General features: G+C 36.6%; 1 protein-coding gene and 1 long non-coding RNA gene across 2 annotated transcripts in view; one reads left to right on the top strand and one right to left on the bottom strand.

Moving 5' to 3' along the window:
* LOC147832661 (uncharacterized) overlaps positions 1 to 3419 on the top strand; it is a 3777-nt gene extending 358 nt beyond the window's left edge. Inside the window, exons 1-2 of the long non-coding RNA XR_015517223.1 lie at positions 1 to 2757; positions 3149 to 3419. The exon at positions 1 to 2757 is cut by the window's left edge and continues 358 nt beyond it. This is a non-coding gene — a long non-coding RNA (uncharacterized LOC147832661). The remainder of the gene's footprint in view (positions 2758 to 3148) is intronic.
* Positions 1 to 16567, bottom strand: part of arpp21 (cAMP regulated phosphoprotein 21) — a 22706-nt gene extending 6139 nt beyond the window's left edge. The window contains 16 exon segments of the mRNA XM_087296023.1: positions 1511 to 1591; positions 1882 to 2030; positions 2115 to 2234; positions 4769 to 4944; positions 5465 to 5521; positions 6088 to 6125; positions 6210 to 6308; positions 6669 to 6768; positions 7519 to 7656; positions 8044 to 8103; positions 8815 to 8893; positions 12215 to 12323; positions 12771 to 12839; positions 14949 to 14993; positions 16313 to 16435; positions 16437 to 16567. Of these exon segments, the coding sequence (XP_087152149.1) occupies positions 1511 to 1591; positions 1882 to 2030; positions 2115 to 2234; positions 4769 to 4944; positions 5465 to 5521; positions 6088 to 6125; positions 6210 to 6308; positions 6669 to 6768; positions 7519 to 7656; positions 8044 to 8103; positions 8815 to 8893; positions 12215 to 12323; positions 12771 to 12839; positions 14949 to 14993; positions 16313 to 16435; positions 16437 to 16445 (1452 nt within the window). The 5' untranslated portion in view covers positions 16446 to 16567.
* Positions 16568 to 16768: the final 201 nt, after the last annotated feature.

The following is a 16768-nucleotide window of genomic DNA, read 5'->3' as shown; positions in this document are numbered from 1 at the left end:
ACTGCTCACACAGACGCAGTGCTGAGGGAGGCACAACAACGCCTCTTCTTCCTCAGGCGTCTCAGGAGGTTTGGAATGAGCCCCCACATCCTCCGCTCATTCCACACCTGCACTGTGGAGAGCATCCTGTCTGGCTATATCACGACCTGCTATGTGATTAGCACCAGCAGCAATCGCAAAGGCCTAAATAGGATTGTGCGAACTGCGGGACGCGTAATAGGAGGTGAGCTTCCCTCCCTTCAGGACATCTACACCAGGTGGTGCATGGGGAAAGCCAAGAGAATTATCAGTGACTCCAGCCACCCAAGCCATAGACTTTTCTCTCTGCCACCCTCAGGCAAACGGTTCTGCAGCATCCAATCATGCACCAGCCGACTGAAGGAAAGCTTCTTCCCTCAGACTATCATTTACATTTAGTCATTTAGCAGACGCTTTTATCCAAAGTGACTTACAAATGAGGACAAGGAAGCAATTTACACAACTATAAGAGCAACAATGAATAAGTGCTGTAGGCAAGTTTCAGGTGTGTAAAGAAAGTGTAAGAAGCAAAACAATAGCAATTTTTTTTTATTTTTTTTATAATGTAGTTAGTGGAGGAGTCAGAGAGGGAATTGCAGATTAGTAAGGAAAGTGGAGACTAAATAGTTGAGTTTTTAGTCGTTTCTGGAAGACAGTGAGTGACTCTGCCATTCTGATGCAGTTAGGGAGTTCATTCCACCAACAGGGCAGATTGAGCGTGAGCGTTCGGAAAGAGATTTCTTCCCTCTTTGGGATGGAACCACGAGGAGACGTTCATTAACAGAACGCAAGTTTCTGGAGGGCCTATAAATCTGTAGAAGTGAGAGCAGATAAGAAGGAGCAAAGCCAGAAGTCGCTTTGTAGGCAAACATCAGAGCTTTGAGTTTGATGCGAGCAGCAACTGGCAGCCAATGCAAACGGATGAGCAGCAGAGTGACATGTGCTCTTTTAGGTTCATCAAAGACCACTCGTGCTGCTGCGTTCTGAAGCAGCTGAAGAGGTTTGATAGAGCTAGCTGGGATCCCGACTAGTAGGGAGTTGCAATAGTCCAGTCTGGAGAGAACAAGAGCTTGAACAAGGAGTTGAGCTGCATGTTAAGATAGGAAGGGTCGGACCTTTCTGATGTTGTAGAGTGTGAATCTGCACGATCGAGCAGTTCTAGAAATGTGTATATATATATATATGGCTGATGAACACTTAACACACCACACACAGACTCTTCCATACCCCTCACTGCACAACCTTCAATATGTAGCATGCACTGCACTTTAACCAATCCATACTTGAAACAATACTGCCTACAACCATGTAGACACCTATTTATTGCACATATTGCTGTCAATTTCACATTGTCGTTGTATTTGCACTGTCTGTATTTTGCACTGTTGTTGTATTTGCACTGTCTGGAGCCAGCACCTAAGCTTTTCACTCATCATAGCACACGTGCTGCTGCTGATGTGACAATAAAAGTGATTTGATTGATATCACTCACAGTCTGTTCTACAGGGAGCTGCTGAGAGGTAGAAGCGTTCATTTGCTGAGGTGGAAGGTATGACACTGACGAGTATTGAACCTAAAGAGAAGAGAGGATTGTACATGTGACTGATTTTAATAAAGTCAAAGCAACAAGAAATGTGTAAAACTGTATAGCCAACGAAGATGAATATTGTGCTAACTGTGTTAAGAGTTTAGAAAACTTTTTAATGTATTGAAAAAAACATCATAGCGATTATAAAAAAACTGTAATTGAACGTCAGATAAATGCTAACATATCAAAAACCAGCTTGAACATAAGCATCCCAAAAGTGTACAACACACGAATGCAACAAAATCAGAAATCAAAAACGACCCCAACACACACACCTGTGGGACACCATGGCTTACTATTGGCTGCTGCTGAGGTGGAGGGGGCGGGGCTTGCGGCTGCACTGGGTTAAGCTGGATACTGGACTTCTGACTCACTGGTGGATTATAAACAGCAGGAGTCCCATCAGGATTCAGAAAGGGCTGCCCTGAAGGACACATCCACTGTTAGATGAATCAGTGTTTGTTTGAGTCAGCTCCTATAAGCAGGATGATGTTTGCGTGCCGTGTACCTGTATGCGGATTCAGCAAGATGCTCCCAGGAGGTATTGATGATTCAGCAGGCACGATAATATAAGTCGGATTGTTGTTGTTGTTGTTGGATGGAGCGTATGACAGAGCTGAGTCTGACACTGCTGAATCAATCAGACCACACACACACACACACACACACACACATTACGAGGCATTATGGGTCACTTATTTAATAAGATGTTTGTGAAACTGATGTGAAGACATCTTAAATCATGCTGGAGGACTTGATCATCAAGCTAGTGTTAATACAGTTCAAGTGCTGCTGTACTTAAAGGGTTATATACAGTTGAAGTCTAAATTATGAGCCCTCCGGTGATTATTGTTTTCTTTTTTAAATATTTTCCAAATTAAGTTTAACAAAGCAAGGAATTTTTCACAGTAATTCCTATAATATTTTTTCTTCTGGAGAAAGTCTTATTTGTTTTATTTTGGTTACAATAAAAACAGTTTTTAATTTTTAAAAAAACTAATTTTAAGGTCAATATTATTAGCCCCCTTAAGCAATATTTTTTCAATCATCTACAGAACATACCATCATTATACAGTGGTTTGCTTAATTACCCTAACTAGCCTAATTAACCCAGTTAAGCCTTTAAATGTCACTTTAAGCTGTATAGAAGTGTCTACAAAAATCATTCATTTATTCATTTTCTTGTCGGCTTAGTCCCTTTATTAATCCGGGGTCACCACTGCGGAATGAACCGCCAACTTATCCAGCAGGTTTTTACGCAGCGGATGCCTTTCCAGCCGCAACTCATCTCTGGGAAACATCCACACACACATTCACACACAAACTCATACACTACGGACAATTTAGCCTACCCAATTCACCTGTACTGCATGTCTTTGGACTGTGGGGGAAACCGGAGCACCCGGAGGAAACCCACGCGAAGGCAGGGAGAACATGCAAACTCCACACAGAAACGTCAACTGAGCCGAGGTTTGAACCTACGACCTAGCGACCTTCTTGCTGTGAGGCGACAGCACTACCTACTGCACCACTGCCTCGCAGTCTAGAAAAATATTTAGTAAAATATTATTAACTGTCCTCATCGCAAAGATAATTAGATTTATTAAATTATTAGAAATTTGTCATTATACCAAGACAAAATGATTAGCCCTCCTGTGAAATGTAGTATTTTTGAAATATTTATCAAATGCATTTAAACAGATTGAAGATTTAACACATTTTTAAGAACTAAATTCTCCCTCTCTTATTTCATCTTTCTTCTTTTAAACAAGTACTCTCATCATGGCAAAGAAACTCATAATAGTTGCAACAAGTAAAATGTGAAAAATTAAGACAGAATTCTCATTTAAGGGTAAACTAATCTTTCAACAGTTTGCAAGTGAAATAAAACTCTCCAAAAAAAAATATCATAGGAAATACTATGAAAATGTTCTTGCTCTGCAAACAACACTTAGGTGAAATTTTAACTCTATTTTAAATATTTTCTAAGCGAAAAAAATTACCTATTAAACACTCACTGGCCACTGTATTAGGTTTGGACCCCTTAATCCTTCGTGGCATAGATTCTCAAGGTACTGGAAATATACCTAAGAAATTTTGGTCCATTTTGATATGATGGCATCACACAGTTGCTTCAGATTTGTCAGCTGCACATGCATGATGCCAATCTCCCGTTCCACCACATCCCAAAGGTGATCTATTGGATTGTACTCAAATGGCCTCCAAAGTCACCAGATCTCAGTGAACCCATTGTCATGCTCAAGAAACCAGTCTGAGATGATTTGTGCTTTATGACATGGTGTGTTATCCCGCTGGAAGTAGCCATCAGAAGATGGGTACACTGTGGTCATTAAGGGATGGACATGGTCAACAATACTCAGGTAGGCTGTGGTGCTGACACTATGCTCAATTGGTACTAATGGGCCCAAAGTGTGCCAAGAAAACATCCCCCACACCATTACACCACCACCACCAGCTTGAACCGTTGATACAAAGCAGGATGGATCCGTGCTTTCATGTTGTTGACACAAATTCTGACCCGACCATCCGAATGTCGCAGCAGAAATCGAGAATCAGACCAGGCAACGCTTTTTCCAATCTTTTTTTGTCCAATTTTGGTGAGCCTGTGTGAATTGTAGCCTCAGTTTCCTGTGCAAACAAGGCATTTGCGCCCACAGAACTGCCGCTTACTGGATATTTTTTCTTTTTCTGACCATTCTCTGTAAACCCTAGAGATGATTGTGTGTGGAAATCCCAGTAAATCAGCAGTTTCTGAAATACTCAGACCAGCCCGTCTGAGACCAACAACCATGCCATGTTCAAAGTCACTTAAATCTTCTTTGTTCCCCATTCTGATGCTCAGTTTGAACTAATGCATTGAATTGCTGCCATGTGATCGGCTGATTAAAAATTTGCGTTAATGAGCAGTTGGACAGGTGTACCTAATAATGTGGCCAGTGTGTGTATTTTACACGACATATATTTTATATAAATAACTGTTAATTTTGCTTATGATTTTTGTATAATATTTCCAAAAAAAATCTTCTGAACTGCATTCTACATAACTAGCTCCCAGAATAACACTCCAATGCCTTTTTTTTGGCTAGTTTTTATCTCTCAGCGAGACTGAAATGGACATGACGGCCAGTGTTATTTTTGCACCTGGTTTGCAGAGTTTGGAGCTGCTGTCTGAGCGAGTGTGTGCAGATTTGGAGCTCCACGTCGGGCTGTCAGAATCTGTGCTGCTCCAGGGTCGAGGGTCATTATTCCAGTGACAGTCCAGCTCAAAACTGCTCTGCCTGCTGCCGGACAGACGACCCGAACCGTCCCGCTCGCCCCTGCAGGACAGCACAAACATGCCAACAAATTTAATTTTGGGAAAGACAACACACTCCTATTTGTAGTAAAAGAATATGGGTCACACTTTATCTTGATGGTCCGTTTCTAACATTGCATCTACGTGTCAGCTAATTCTGATTAGATAAGTAGACAGTTAGGGTTGGGGTTAGTGTAAGTTGACATGTACTTGCCAAGTTTCTTATAGTCAGTTAAATGTCTGTCTGTTCCTATCAGACCTGGAGACTGACTAAACGGATTTAAAAAGGTAAAAACGCAACAGTTTACCTCTAGAGGAGTTGTAAAATTAGCCTTTTTTAACTTTTTTTAATAGCATTAATAGAGATTTCTATGTAGTATCACACATAAATTGTCCAAAGTACTCAGATATGACTCATGAGGAGTAACACCTGTATTTGTGATTATCGGTTCAGCTAATCGAGATGCTTTTCCCATCAGAGAACAATCTTTGGCTTCGACAGATGTTGAGAGTTTGAGTTATGGAGAAAAATAATTTCTCACCTGAAGAGCTGCCGTCTTCTCTGAGTCTCAGTGAGAACACTGCCGTCATCCGGACCTCTACAAACACATATAAAAATAGAAGGAGAACAGCTGAGGTGTTTCCCATTCATTTCTTATACATTTTTGATTTGAAAAAAGTCCTTTTCTGGGAATGTTCAAAAAGTTCAAAAGATTTTTCTAGATTTAAAGATTTTTCTATACATATATATATATATATATGTATATATTTATATATATATATATATTTATTTATATATATATATATATATATATATATATATATATATATATATATATATATATATATATATATATATATTTTTTTTTTTTTTTTTCAATGAGTAGTTTATTTAGAGTGAACACATGTAAAGGACTATTCTTCCTATTACTCTGAAATGTACTCACTCATATGGGACCTCTTTATTTATAACTTAAAGGCAAATGTTTGTTTAAAAATGTAGAAATATATGCGCCACCTCCCACCAGTGCTGATATACAGCCATATCGCACTGCTACTCGTATGATATTGCTCTATATACACACACACACACATATATATACACATATATATATATATATAGACACATATATATATATATATACATAAATACATAAATTCTTACCTGGTCTCAATATAAACACTCTGCGAAAGGCAAGTGGCCTGAAAACAAAGACAGCAGAAAATCAGCAGGCAAACTTTAATGTTGTACTATGCGTGCTGCATTTCCACTAAGTGTTTTCTTACGTCCTGTGAGAATATGCGCTCTCGGACTCTCTGATACTCCTCCTCGCGCTCCTCTATCGACCGGCTCCTCATCTGCTCTTTAAGTGAAGGAACTCTCAGCTATAAAAACACCAGCAGACAGAAGTTAACAAACCTCAGAGCACTAATGGAGCCACCATCAGCGATTTTATTTTCAGAAGAGTGTATTTATTCAGGGGCGCTACGGTGCCTCAGTGGTTAGCACGGTCACCTCACAGCAAGAGAAGTCGCTGGTTCGAGCCTCGGCCGTAGTGTATTAGATATGTGTGAATAATGTATGGTTGTATGGGTGTTTCCCAGTGATGGGTTGCAGATGGAAGGGCATCCACTGCGTAAAACATATGCTGGATAAGTTGGTAGTTCATTCCGCTGTGGCAACCCCTGACGAATAAAGGGACTAAGCCAAAATGAAAATGAATGAATGAATGTATTTGCTTATACCTGACCGTCTTCTTTCTCCTGACTAGCGTCTCTCCTTAATATTAATCTTCTTTCTTCCATTTTCTCCTCTTGAACATGTTCAGCAAATCGATGTTCTGGTCTGAAAAATGTTGTTACACACACGACCGATTCCTTAAAGGGATGGTTCACCAATATTTACTCACTATCTACTCTCCCTCAAATGGTTTCAACCTTTGAGTTTCTTTCTTCTGCTAAACACAAAAGAAGATATTTTAAAGAAAGCTGAAAACTTTCATAGGAAAAACAAATGGAAGTCAATGGTTACAGGTTTCTAACATTCTTCAAAATATCTTCTTTAGTGTTCAACAGAAGAATGAAACTCATGAAGGTTTAAAACTTCAGGTCACCTGCTCCTCTCGAAATTAGTTTATAAAAACTTCACTTTGAAACCCAGTAGTCATGACCCTGCTGAAAAATCCAGCTTAAACCAGCCTAGGCTGGTTGCCTGGTTTTAGCTGGTCGACCAGGCTGGTTTTGGGGGGGTTTTGGCCACTTCCAGGCTGGTTTCCAGCCATTTCCAGCCTGGTCTTAGCTGGTCAGGCTGGGAGACCAGCCTAGCCAAGCTGGGAGTCCAGCCAAAACCAGCTATATCCAGCTTAATCCAGGCTGGTCAAGCTGGTTGTAGCTGGATTTGGCTGGTAATTTTCCAGCCTGACCAGCTAAGACCAGGCTGGAAATGGCTGGAAACCAGCCTGGAAATGGCCAAAACCCCTCTAAAACCAGGCTGGTCAACCAGCTTAAACCAGCCAACAAGCCTAGGCTGGATTAGGCTGGATTTTTCAGCAGGGATGAGTGGGAAAAGGTGGAAATATAAGCTCCAGACACATACATCCTGGAGCTGCAGGTTTTGTTGATGATCACTGCTTTGCCACTGTGGTCCACGTTGTGCTCCAGACCGAAATAAGCAGCGACCCGGTGGACGAGCATCCGGTGATATGAGGACATCTGAGGAAACTTCTTATAGGAGCTACGGAGAGACGCATGACATCACAATACAGACATGTCTATCTTCTTTTTGATTTCATGACGACTTTACATTTCTTTAAAAAGCTTTTATTGTCTCCATCAGGGATGCCCAAACTCGGTCCCGGAGGGCTGGTGTCCTGCAAAGTTTAGGTCCAACCCCAATCAGACACACCTGGTGGATAGCTAATCAAGCTCTTACTAGGCTTTCTAGAAACATCAGTGCAGGTGTGTTGAGGAAAGTTGAAGCTACAATCTGCAGGACGCCGGCCCTCCAGGATTGAGTTTGGACACCCCTGGCCTACATTAAAGGCACTGTGTACTTGTTATGATTGACTCATACATTTTGGTTGTCTTATATGTTTGTATTGGTACCATGTCTTAGTAGTACCTGTTGTCGGTCATGAAGTCAGTCATGTCTTGCTCCAGTTTTAAGAGCATCAGCCTGTCCCTGTAATTCAAAAAACACAATCTGATATACAGATGTCATAAATAAAAATTAAAGCAGAGTAGCTGAAGTCCCATTCATTTATCATGATGAGATTGATATAAATGCTGGTTAATTTTATTTTTCAAAAGTCAGATTAGAAATGAAAACATTAGGAATACATTTACGGATATTTTTTTCAGGTAATGCTTTGTTTAATTTAAAGTTACCCAATTTTTCAATTTTAAATCAAGATTGTTTATTTAAATTCATACAATTATTTTACAGAAATATAAAATTATTAATTACTATATTTTAACCTTGATAATAGCCATGGATGTTTTTATATTGGCAAGAATTCTGTTTATTAAGCTTAATATATAAACTTAATGGTTAAAACTTAATACTTAAACTTAATAGCAGGATAGTTTTAACAGAAAATTTTAAACAAATATTATTCCCAACCCTTCCCCCATAAACAAAATTAAATTATTTTACACACACAAAAAAAGAATAATAATAAAATAAAAAACAGATAATACATAAAAGAATAGGTAGTGTCAATTATGTCTGAAATAATATTTTTATACATAATTTCCTTCAGAAATCATGCGATTATGAAGACTCAATTCTCATCACAAAAACACATAATAATAAAAAATAAATAACTAAAACACAAGAACAAAGTGATTCAGCATGAGCAGAAGCAGGGAAATAAAGAGATTTTTTCCTGACCTGGGACTGCTCCTCAAAGTAGTGATCAAGAACTCCTCCAGATCGATGCCGGTGGAGTCAGTGTACTCTAGACTGGGCTCTGAAACGATTTGCAGAAGCGTAAAATGTAAGATATGTAAAAGACTGGAGATAAATCCAAATTACACCAAAAAATAATTCACACTTTATTTTATTTCAAATAATACAGTATGATAAAATTCAGACATTGTGTCAGTATTATTATATTCAGACAAATTTTATTGAGGATGTAAAAGAAAACAAAATGAAAATATTTAAATGATTAAAATTATTAAAGGAATCAATAAATAAAGAATAATTTCTGAAGGATCACTGAAGAGTGAAGTAATGATGCTGAAAATGAAACTTTCATCACTGGAATAAATTATTAATTTTCTGTCGGCTTAGTCCCTTTAATAATCGGGGTCGGCACAGTGGAATGAACCACCACCTATTCCAGCACATGATTTACGCAGGGGATGCCCTTCCAGCTGCAACCCAGCAGTAGGAAACACCCATACACACTCATTCACACACATACATGACGGCCAAATTAGCTTATTCAATTCACCTATAGCGTATGTGTTTGGACTGTGGGGGAAAGCGGAGCACCCGGAAGAAACCCACGCCAACACGGGGAGAACATGCAAACTCTACACAGAAATGACAACTGGACCTGCCAGGACTCAAACCAGTGAGGCGACAATGCTAACCACTGAACCACAGTGTCTCCTGGACTAAATCGGCTATTTTGAATTATAATTTTTTATTATACATTTTTTTTTTAACTGAATTTAGGGTAAAATAAATGCAGCCTCAGCAATCACAAGGTAATCAAGAATATTACAGACCCCAAAATGTTTAAAATTATTTGCAATTTCAGTCATTCATTGTCCTTTAGCCAGAGCGGAATGAATCGCCAACTATTCCAGCATATGTTTTCAGTAATGCCAACAGGCCCAGCCGGGACTCGAACCAGCAACCTTCTTCTTTTTTAATAATTATCGTTTAGGGGTTTTCACCTTTATTGACAGGACAGTGGAGATTAACAGACAGGAAAGTTTGGGGAGCAGAGAGAGGGAAAGAATCGGAAAAGGACCTCGAGCCTGCAATCGAACTCGGGTCGCCGCGAGCACCTGGGTGTTTTACAGAATGTCGACGCACTAACCTCTAGACTATTGGCGCCAACAAACCAGCAACCTTCTTGCTGTGAAGCAACAGTGCTAACCACTGAGCAACTGTGCTGCCCTTTGCAAATTCATTTAAGATCAATATAAAGTAATATTGAATAAAGTCATATAAGGGCCATTCTTCAACTACGGGCACTTTTAGCCTTGTGAAGTGGAGTAAAACACTTGTTCTAAATTAAGGTAGCATAGCCTCATAAGTTTAAACAAGTTGTCTAGTTTTAAGATCTGTAAGAGGACAAACTTAGATGAGAAGAGAAACATTATTTCCATTGTGAACAGAACAAATGTCAATTCCAGCACATCTAAATATACAGCTTATTTCAAAATGCAATAAATGATAGCAGTCAAACATTGTCTAAGATCTGTTTTATGTCTAGTTTAACCAATCTTTCCACAATACATATAATAATTCTACATTTGTCAATGAAATAAATTAGCTGTATACTGAATTGTACACCTGTCACACTCTAGAGCAGGGGTGGCAAACCCTGTTGCTGGAGAGCCACCTTCCTGCAGATTTCAGTTGCTACCCATATAAAAAAAGTAATATTAACTTGGTTAAAAGCTTATTAGAAAAAAAATAAACTAAATTTGTATATTAAACAGAGCATGAACTTATACATTGTGGATACACTTAATGTGTGATGAGAAACTTTTAAATATTTTTTTAAAAATGTGTGTGGTGATGGAAATAAGAGTGGTGGAAATGACATTTCAACAGTTTATTGTGAAAAAATTTAAGATAGCTTCACCGATTAGCTTTGAATTGATGCTAGCCTTTCATGTATACAAAACACTCGTATTTACCTTCATTTTGTTTGGCTTTTAAAAGCATCTTTGAAGGTACAACATGTTCGGAAATCACATGGAATAAATGTATTTCCTTATCAAGTAATATTTATCTCAAAAGTGTTTTTAATAAAAACGTAAATTCCCTCCTTCTTGAAGATGTTCTCAGATGGCACTATTCATTTTCATAGAAACCACCTAAATAATCTCTCACACAAACTTTTTAAAGCGACATTACAGTGTTGTGGTGGAAATGACACTGAGACTGTGCGACAGCTATATTTTGTATAAAATAATATTGATGATAGTCTCACATTAATAACTATTAAATATTTACATATCTTCATTAAGATACAGTAATAGATACCAGATAAATAATAATCTTTTAAAATATTATTTTCGATCCAGCTGTGGCAGTCCTGGGTATGGTGCCTGAAAGCATGGTGGAACGAAAAAGTATTTATTTATTTCAAATACTGCTTTCTGCAGCACTAAAATGTATCACGTCAAACTGGCTCAGATAAGACCCACCTACATATGACCAATGGATAAAAAAAAATTAAATTTATGAAATGGAAAGAATAACTTATTGCCTTAGACTCCAGATGAATACATTTAAAGCAAGATGGAACCCAATTCTAACAATTATACATGAGTAACTTTAAACATACAACATAGATTTAATAAACAGCTACATTACATACACGATAAGTATATAAGATTTCTTCCAATTGCCCCCACACCCCCCTCCTTTTTATTTATTTATTTATTTTTATTAATTAATTTTTATTTTATTAATTTTCTTTCTTTATTTATTTTTATTTACTTTAACATATATTTTATAAATAACTTCAACACAATATACATTGTATATATTGTTTCAAAATGAAACTGTGCAAATGTCCCAATTTTTTTTCCCCCTCCCTAACCTTTTAAGTATCTATCTGTATCATTACTGACTATTTCTGATGCATCTCTGATTTTGTGTTGTGTTCTAATAAAAAAACAGTTCCAGAAATAAGCAATAGCTTTAAAGGGATTCTCCACAAGCCAGCAAAAATATGTGACAATTTTCTAGTAAAATATTTAAAAACATTTTTTAGCTGAAAATATTATTTTCATTGTTGAGTTTTAAACTCTGGGTGTGCGACAAGGTGAAAACAGTGATTTTGACACCTAAAAAGAGGCTGAATAATATGAAAAATACATAATAAAAAGGTAGTAAATGTTTTTAAAGTAGGTTTTATTGTTAGTTTGACAAAGAAAGAGGAATTTGAACAGAACTATATATATTTTTGGATATATGATCAAAGGACATAAAAGTGCCCGTAGTTGAAAAATTACCCATAAATAGCTCCCTATCCACATCTATCTTTATATCTATACACAGAATCTCACAAATACACACATGCAAGGTAAATTACCTTTGGATAAACTTGTTTTTTTAGATGTGATGCTCTTCTCCTCTTCCACCTCATCGCACACAGGACTGTCGCCATGGTTACTAGATATACTTGTCTTGCTGTCTTTTTCCTAAGAACAGACAGAACATATTTCCTTCACAAATTATACCATGCACTCACACATACAGATCTACTCGGGGAACAAACGTAATGATTCAGAGTAGTCCTATTTCATCATTTGTACAAGAATAACTCATGGATAATGTATTATATCAAGATATACAGGCTGATTTTTTTTTTTGGGTGGAAGCAAAAACTAAACGCAAATGAGCTGCTGCTCCCCGCTCACTTTCCAGAGTCTAAATCTCATGGCTCAGATACTTCGACAACAACAAACACATCAGCATGGGATTAAAAGCCTTGTTATCTTAAACTACTGATTTAAACTTTAGGAGATTATTCGGACATTTACCGGAGCAATAGTCTTGATTTACTCACATATGAACCATCAATAAATATTAACTCACAATAATAATAATTACAGAAAGAGTGCACACATGATTACAGTGATTCCTACCTTGCTGTTCTCATCTGTGGAAACAGACTCGTCACATACAGCCACGCTTCGAATTAATTTCCCTTTATTCTGTAACACACACACACAGACACACACCTCATATTGTTTCATGATGTGGTTTTTGTATTGCGGTTGCCTATTAGACTACTAACCTGACTCTTCTTTATAGTAATTTACTGTGGTTTTGTTGGTAAAATATATGAAAACAATGCCAAAAAAGCACAAAACTAGTCATAAGTGTCAATTTAAATGTATGGATCACAATCAAGCATTCCATTGATGTGTACCTTAATCACGTCTCAATGAAGTGCTTGGCGATGCACATTACAAATCAAAAGTTGAGTTTTGATTTATTTACAGTAACAAATACTAAATATGTTCACTGAACATGATCTTTACTGATTTAAATTACTTTTTGGCATCAAAGAAAAATCCTAAATTTATAATGTGACATCAAATAAGCACAAAAGTAATAAAAATGTAATCCAAAAGTAATCCGATTACTTTACCTAAGAAATTTATCTGGGAAATTCTACTTCAGACTACAAATGTAGTCGTTAGTGATTTATAATAAATGTCAATTTCTTTAATTGAGACTTATGGATCACTTGAAAGCTGAATAAAGAAGCTTTCCATCAATGTACACTTTAATCGCATAAATTTAAATGTCTAAATGAAGTGTGTAGCAATGCTAAATCAAAAAATTAAGTTTTGCTTAATTTTACAGTATGAAATTTACAAAACATCTTCACAGAGCATGATCATTACTTATCATTCTAATGACTTTTTGGCATGAAAGAAAAATCCACAACTTGATATGTGACATCAAATAAGAGTTAGCACAAAAGTAATCTACTTGTAATCCAAAAGTAATCAGATTACTTTAGCATAAATGTGCAATCTAATAAATTCTGCAGCAGACTAGCAATTTAGCCATTAGTAATTTGTCATAAGTGTCAATTTCTTTAATTGAGATTTATGGATCACTTGAAAGCTGAATAAAAACCTTTTTTTTTAAATTGATGTATACTTTTAAAATTGCATAAATAAATAGTCTAAATAAAGTGCTCAGCAATGCACATCACAAATCGAAAATTGAGGTTTGATTTATTTACAATAGAAAACACTGAACTAATGAACTAAATACAAGAAGAACTAGAAATACTGATCTACTATACTACTACTACTTTAAAGAAAAATCCAAAATTCAATGTGACATCAAATAAGCACAAAAGTAATCTACTTGTAATCCAAAAATATTTGGATTACTTTACCTAAGAAATTTATCCAACAAATTCTACTTCAGACTACAAATTTAGCCGATAGTAATTTGTAATAAGTGTCAATTTCTTTAATTGAGATTTATGAATCACTTGAAAGCTGAAAAAAAATAAGCTTTCCATCAATGTATACTTTAATTGCATAAATTAAATAGTCTAAATGAAGTGCTTAGCAATGCGAAATCAAAAAATTGAGCTTTGATTTATTTACAGTATGAAATTTACAAAATTGCTTCACAAAACATGAGCTTTACTTATCATTCTAATGACTTTTTGGCATAAAAGAAAAATCTACAAATTTAATATGGCATCAAATAAGCACAAAAGTAATCTACTTGTAATCCAAAAGTAATCTGATTACTTTACCATAAATGTAAAATCGAAAAGATTCTACTTGAGTCTACAAATCGTCATATTAATTGTAATCCATTACTGATTACAAATTACAAGTAATCTACCCAGCTCTGGCCATTATTTTCCTGCAAATTCAGCAGTGATTTTAATACTCTGGTGATTGCGTTTCTCCATCCCCAGATCAACAATACAGGGTGAAAAGTGTAACTACGCTATTTTTAACCTATTTGGACCTGCTCCCAGACTGCCTGAGAGCTGCTGATGTGATTTATATGATGGCGCTGGGTAACTTTGTGCTATCAGGGGACTGAACGCAATGTTTACTAATGGCATTTTGACTGAGACACATAACCGTCGAGGTTAAGCAGGCGCTAGCAAACAGCCGAGGAGAGAGAATGATTGAAAAAGCAATATTCGGCTGCGTATAGCCACATCAATCTAACATAAATGGCTGGGAAGACAGAAAGGTAAATAAGCATATAAACGAAAACGAAATGCTCTGTATGGAGGGTGTTTTAAAGACTCCATTGAACTCCGATCTTACCTTCTGTTTCTTTGTAAGCTGTTCGTGGTTATCCTCTGATTTTGGCTGCAAAAATATAAGAGAAAACTTAAATCAAAGATGCTAAATTGGTTAGATGGGTACTATCACCAGTGAGAGAATACAAAAAAAGCATACTTAAGTAAATGTAAATTGCCAAAGAAAAATGTAATGCAGGTAAATGTATCTGTTGTAAATACTATTCAACGTAAAAGCAAACTAGCCCTACTGAAAGGACTCGAGAAGAATTATAAGAGCATTATACTGTGACAATTATTCCACCTTATACTCATACAATTTGAACATTTATTTGAAAATGAAACATTAATATACTATTACATCTATGGAAATACATGCAAATTACATATATGCAGAGATGAATAAAGTACTAGAGACCCAGAGTCTTAAGTAAAAGTACAAGTGCTCTATCGAAAAAGTGACTTGAGCAGAAGTTGAAGTGCTCTTTAAGCATCATACTTAAGTGGAAGTACTAAAGAATTCAACATTTTTTGTACTTAAGTATTGCAAGTAGTAAATTTAAAAATGTACTACTCAAATACTGAAAGTAAAAGTACAAGTATTGTGTTACGCAGTTATTTTAAAAAGCAGTAAACGTGATTAAGCAGAACGAAAAGACACATAGTTACGATTAATAACACCATTCAGCGTGACACAGCCTTTATGATAGCCAGCTAATTAACGTTAAGTGAACATTGCAGCATGTTATAAACCGCGGGTAGCTAACGTTAACTTATCTAGCGCTTATGGATAGCTCAAACTGCTGTGTTTTGTATATTGTATTATTTTTATCTTGATGTGTTTCTTCAAATTCGACGTAAATCACCACTGGATTTTTGCCCATTTTTTATGCGCAATAAATCTATTTACTTAATAACTGTATGAACTTAGACAATCACAGCTGAAAATATATAAATAAACATACACTCTCAGAAATAATGGTACATGAGCTGTCACTGGGGTGGTACCTTTTCGAAAGGTATTGGTTTGTATCTAAAAGGTCCATATTAATACCCCAAGGGTACATATTAGTACCTAAAAAGTACAAAAGTGTTCCTCTTAAAATTTGTAGGTACTATTATACACTTTTGAGGTACAAATATGGACCTTTGAAGTACAAATGTGTACTTTTTGAAAAGGTACCACCCCAGTGACAGCTCGCGTACCTTTATTTCTGAGAGTGTACTGTATAAACTAGTGCCTACATGTGAATAAAAACACACTGATACAGCCCTAAAAATGTACTCAAGTAAATGTAAAAAAATCTATTTAGTAAAGTACAATTCCTGAGAAAAGCTACTAGTAATTTGAGTGTTTGTAGTTTGTTACTTTACACCACTGATCATTACTTGGCTGGACTTTTGACAGTCCTCAGTGTTTGTAGTACAGCATTGAGGTGATGTTTCCTCCATGGTGCATTCTGGGAGATTTTCGGACTCTCCGGTTTCTGACATCTTAAAATGTGCCGATTCACAGGGTCATTTCAGTCACATAAGCTCCACATCCATCCAAGCCAATTAATACCAAGACAAGACGCCTGCTTTTCTGCCTGTTATTTCCTTGCTCTTCTTCTTTTCTCTTGCCAGAACAGATGGCTGGACAGATTCTTGATCAGTAAAGGAGAGAAAAAAACATCTCTGTGTGAGCTTTTCACTCTGAACAAAAATCCTGTTCAGATCTGCAAACACATATTTGCAGTGAGCATTACATAAGGCATGTTTGTCTACATGGATCAAAGATAAAACTTAACTCTTGTGTAGGCCGGTCACAATAATCAATATACTGACTTAGGGATGCAGCGATTG

Source organism: Danio rerio, chromosome 19, assembly GCF_052040795.2.
Source record: "Danio rerio strain M-AB ecotype USA chromosome 19, GRCz13ab, whole genome shotgun sequence".
In the NCBI taxonomy this organism is placed as follows: Eukaryota; Metazoa; Chordata; class Actinopteri; order Cypriniformes; family Danionidae; genus Danio; species Danio rerio.
This window is presented reverse-complemented; position numbering and strand designations above follow the sequence as displayed.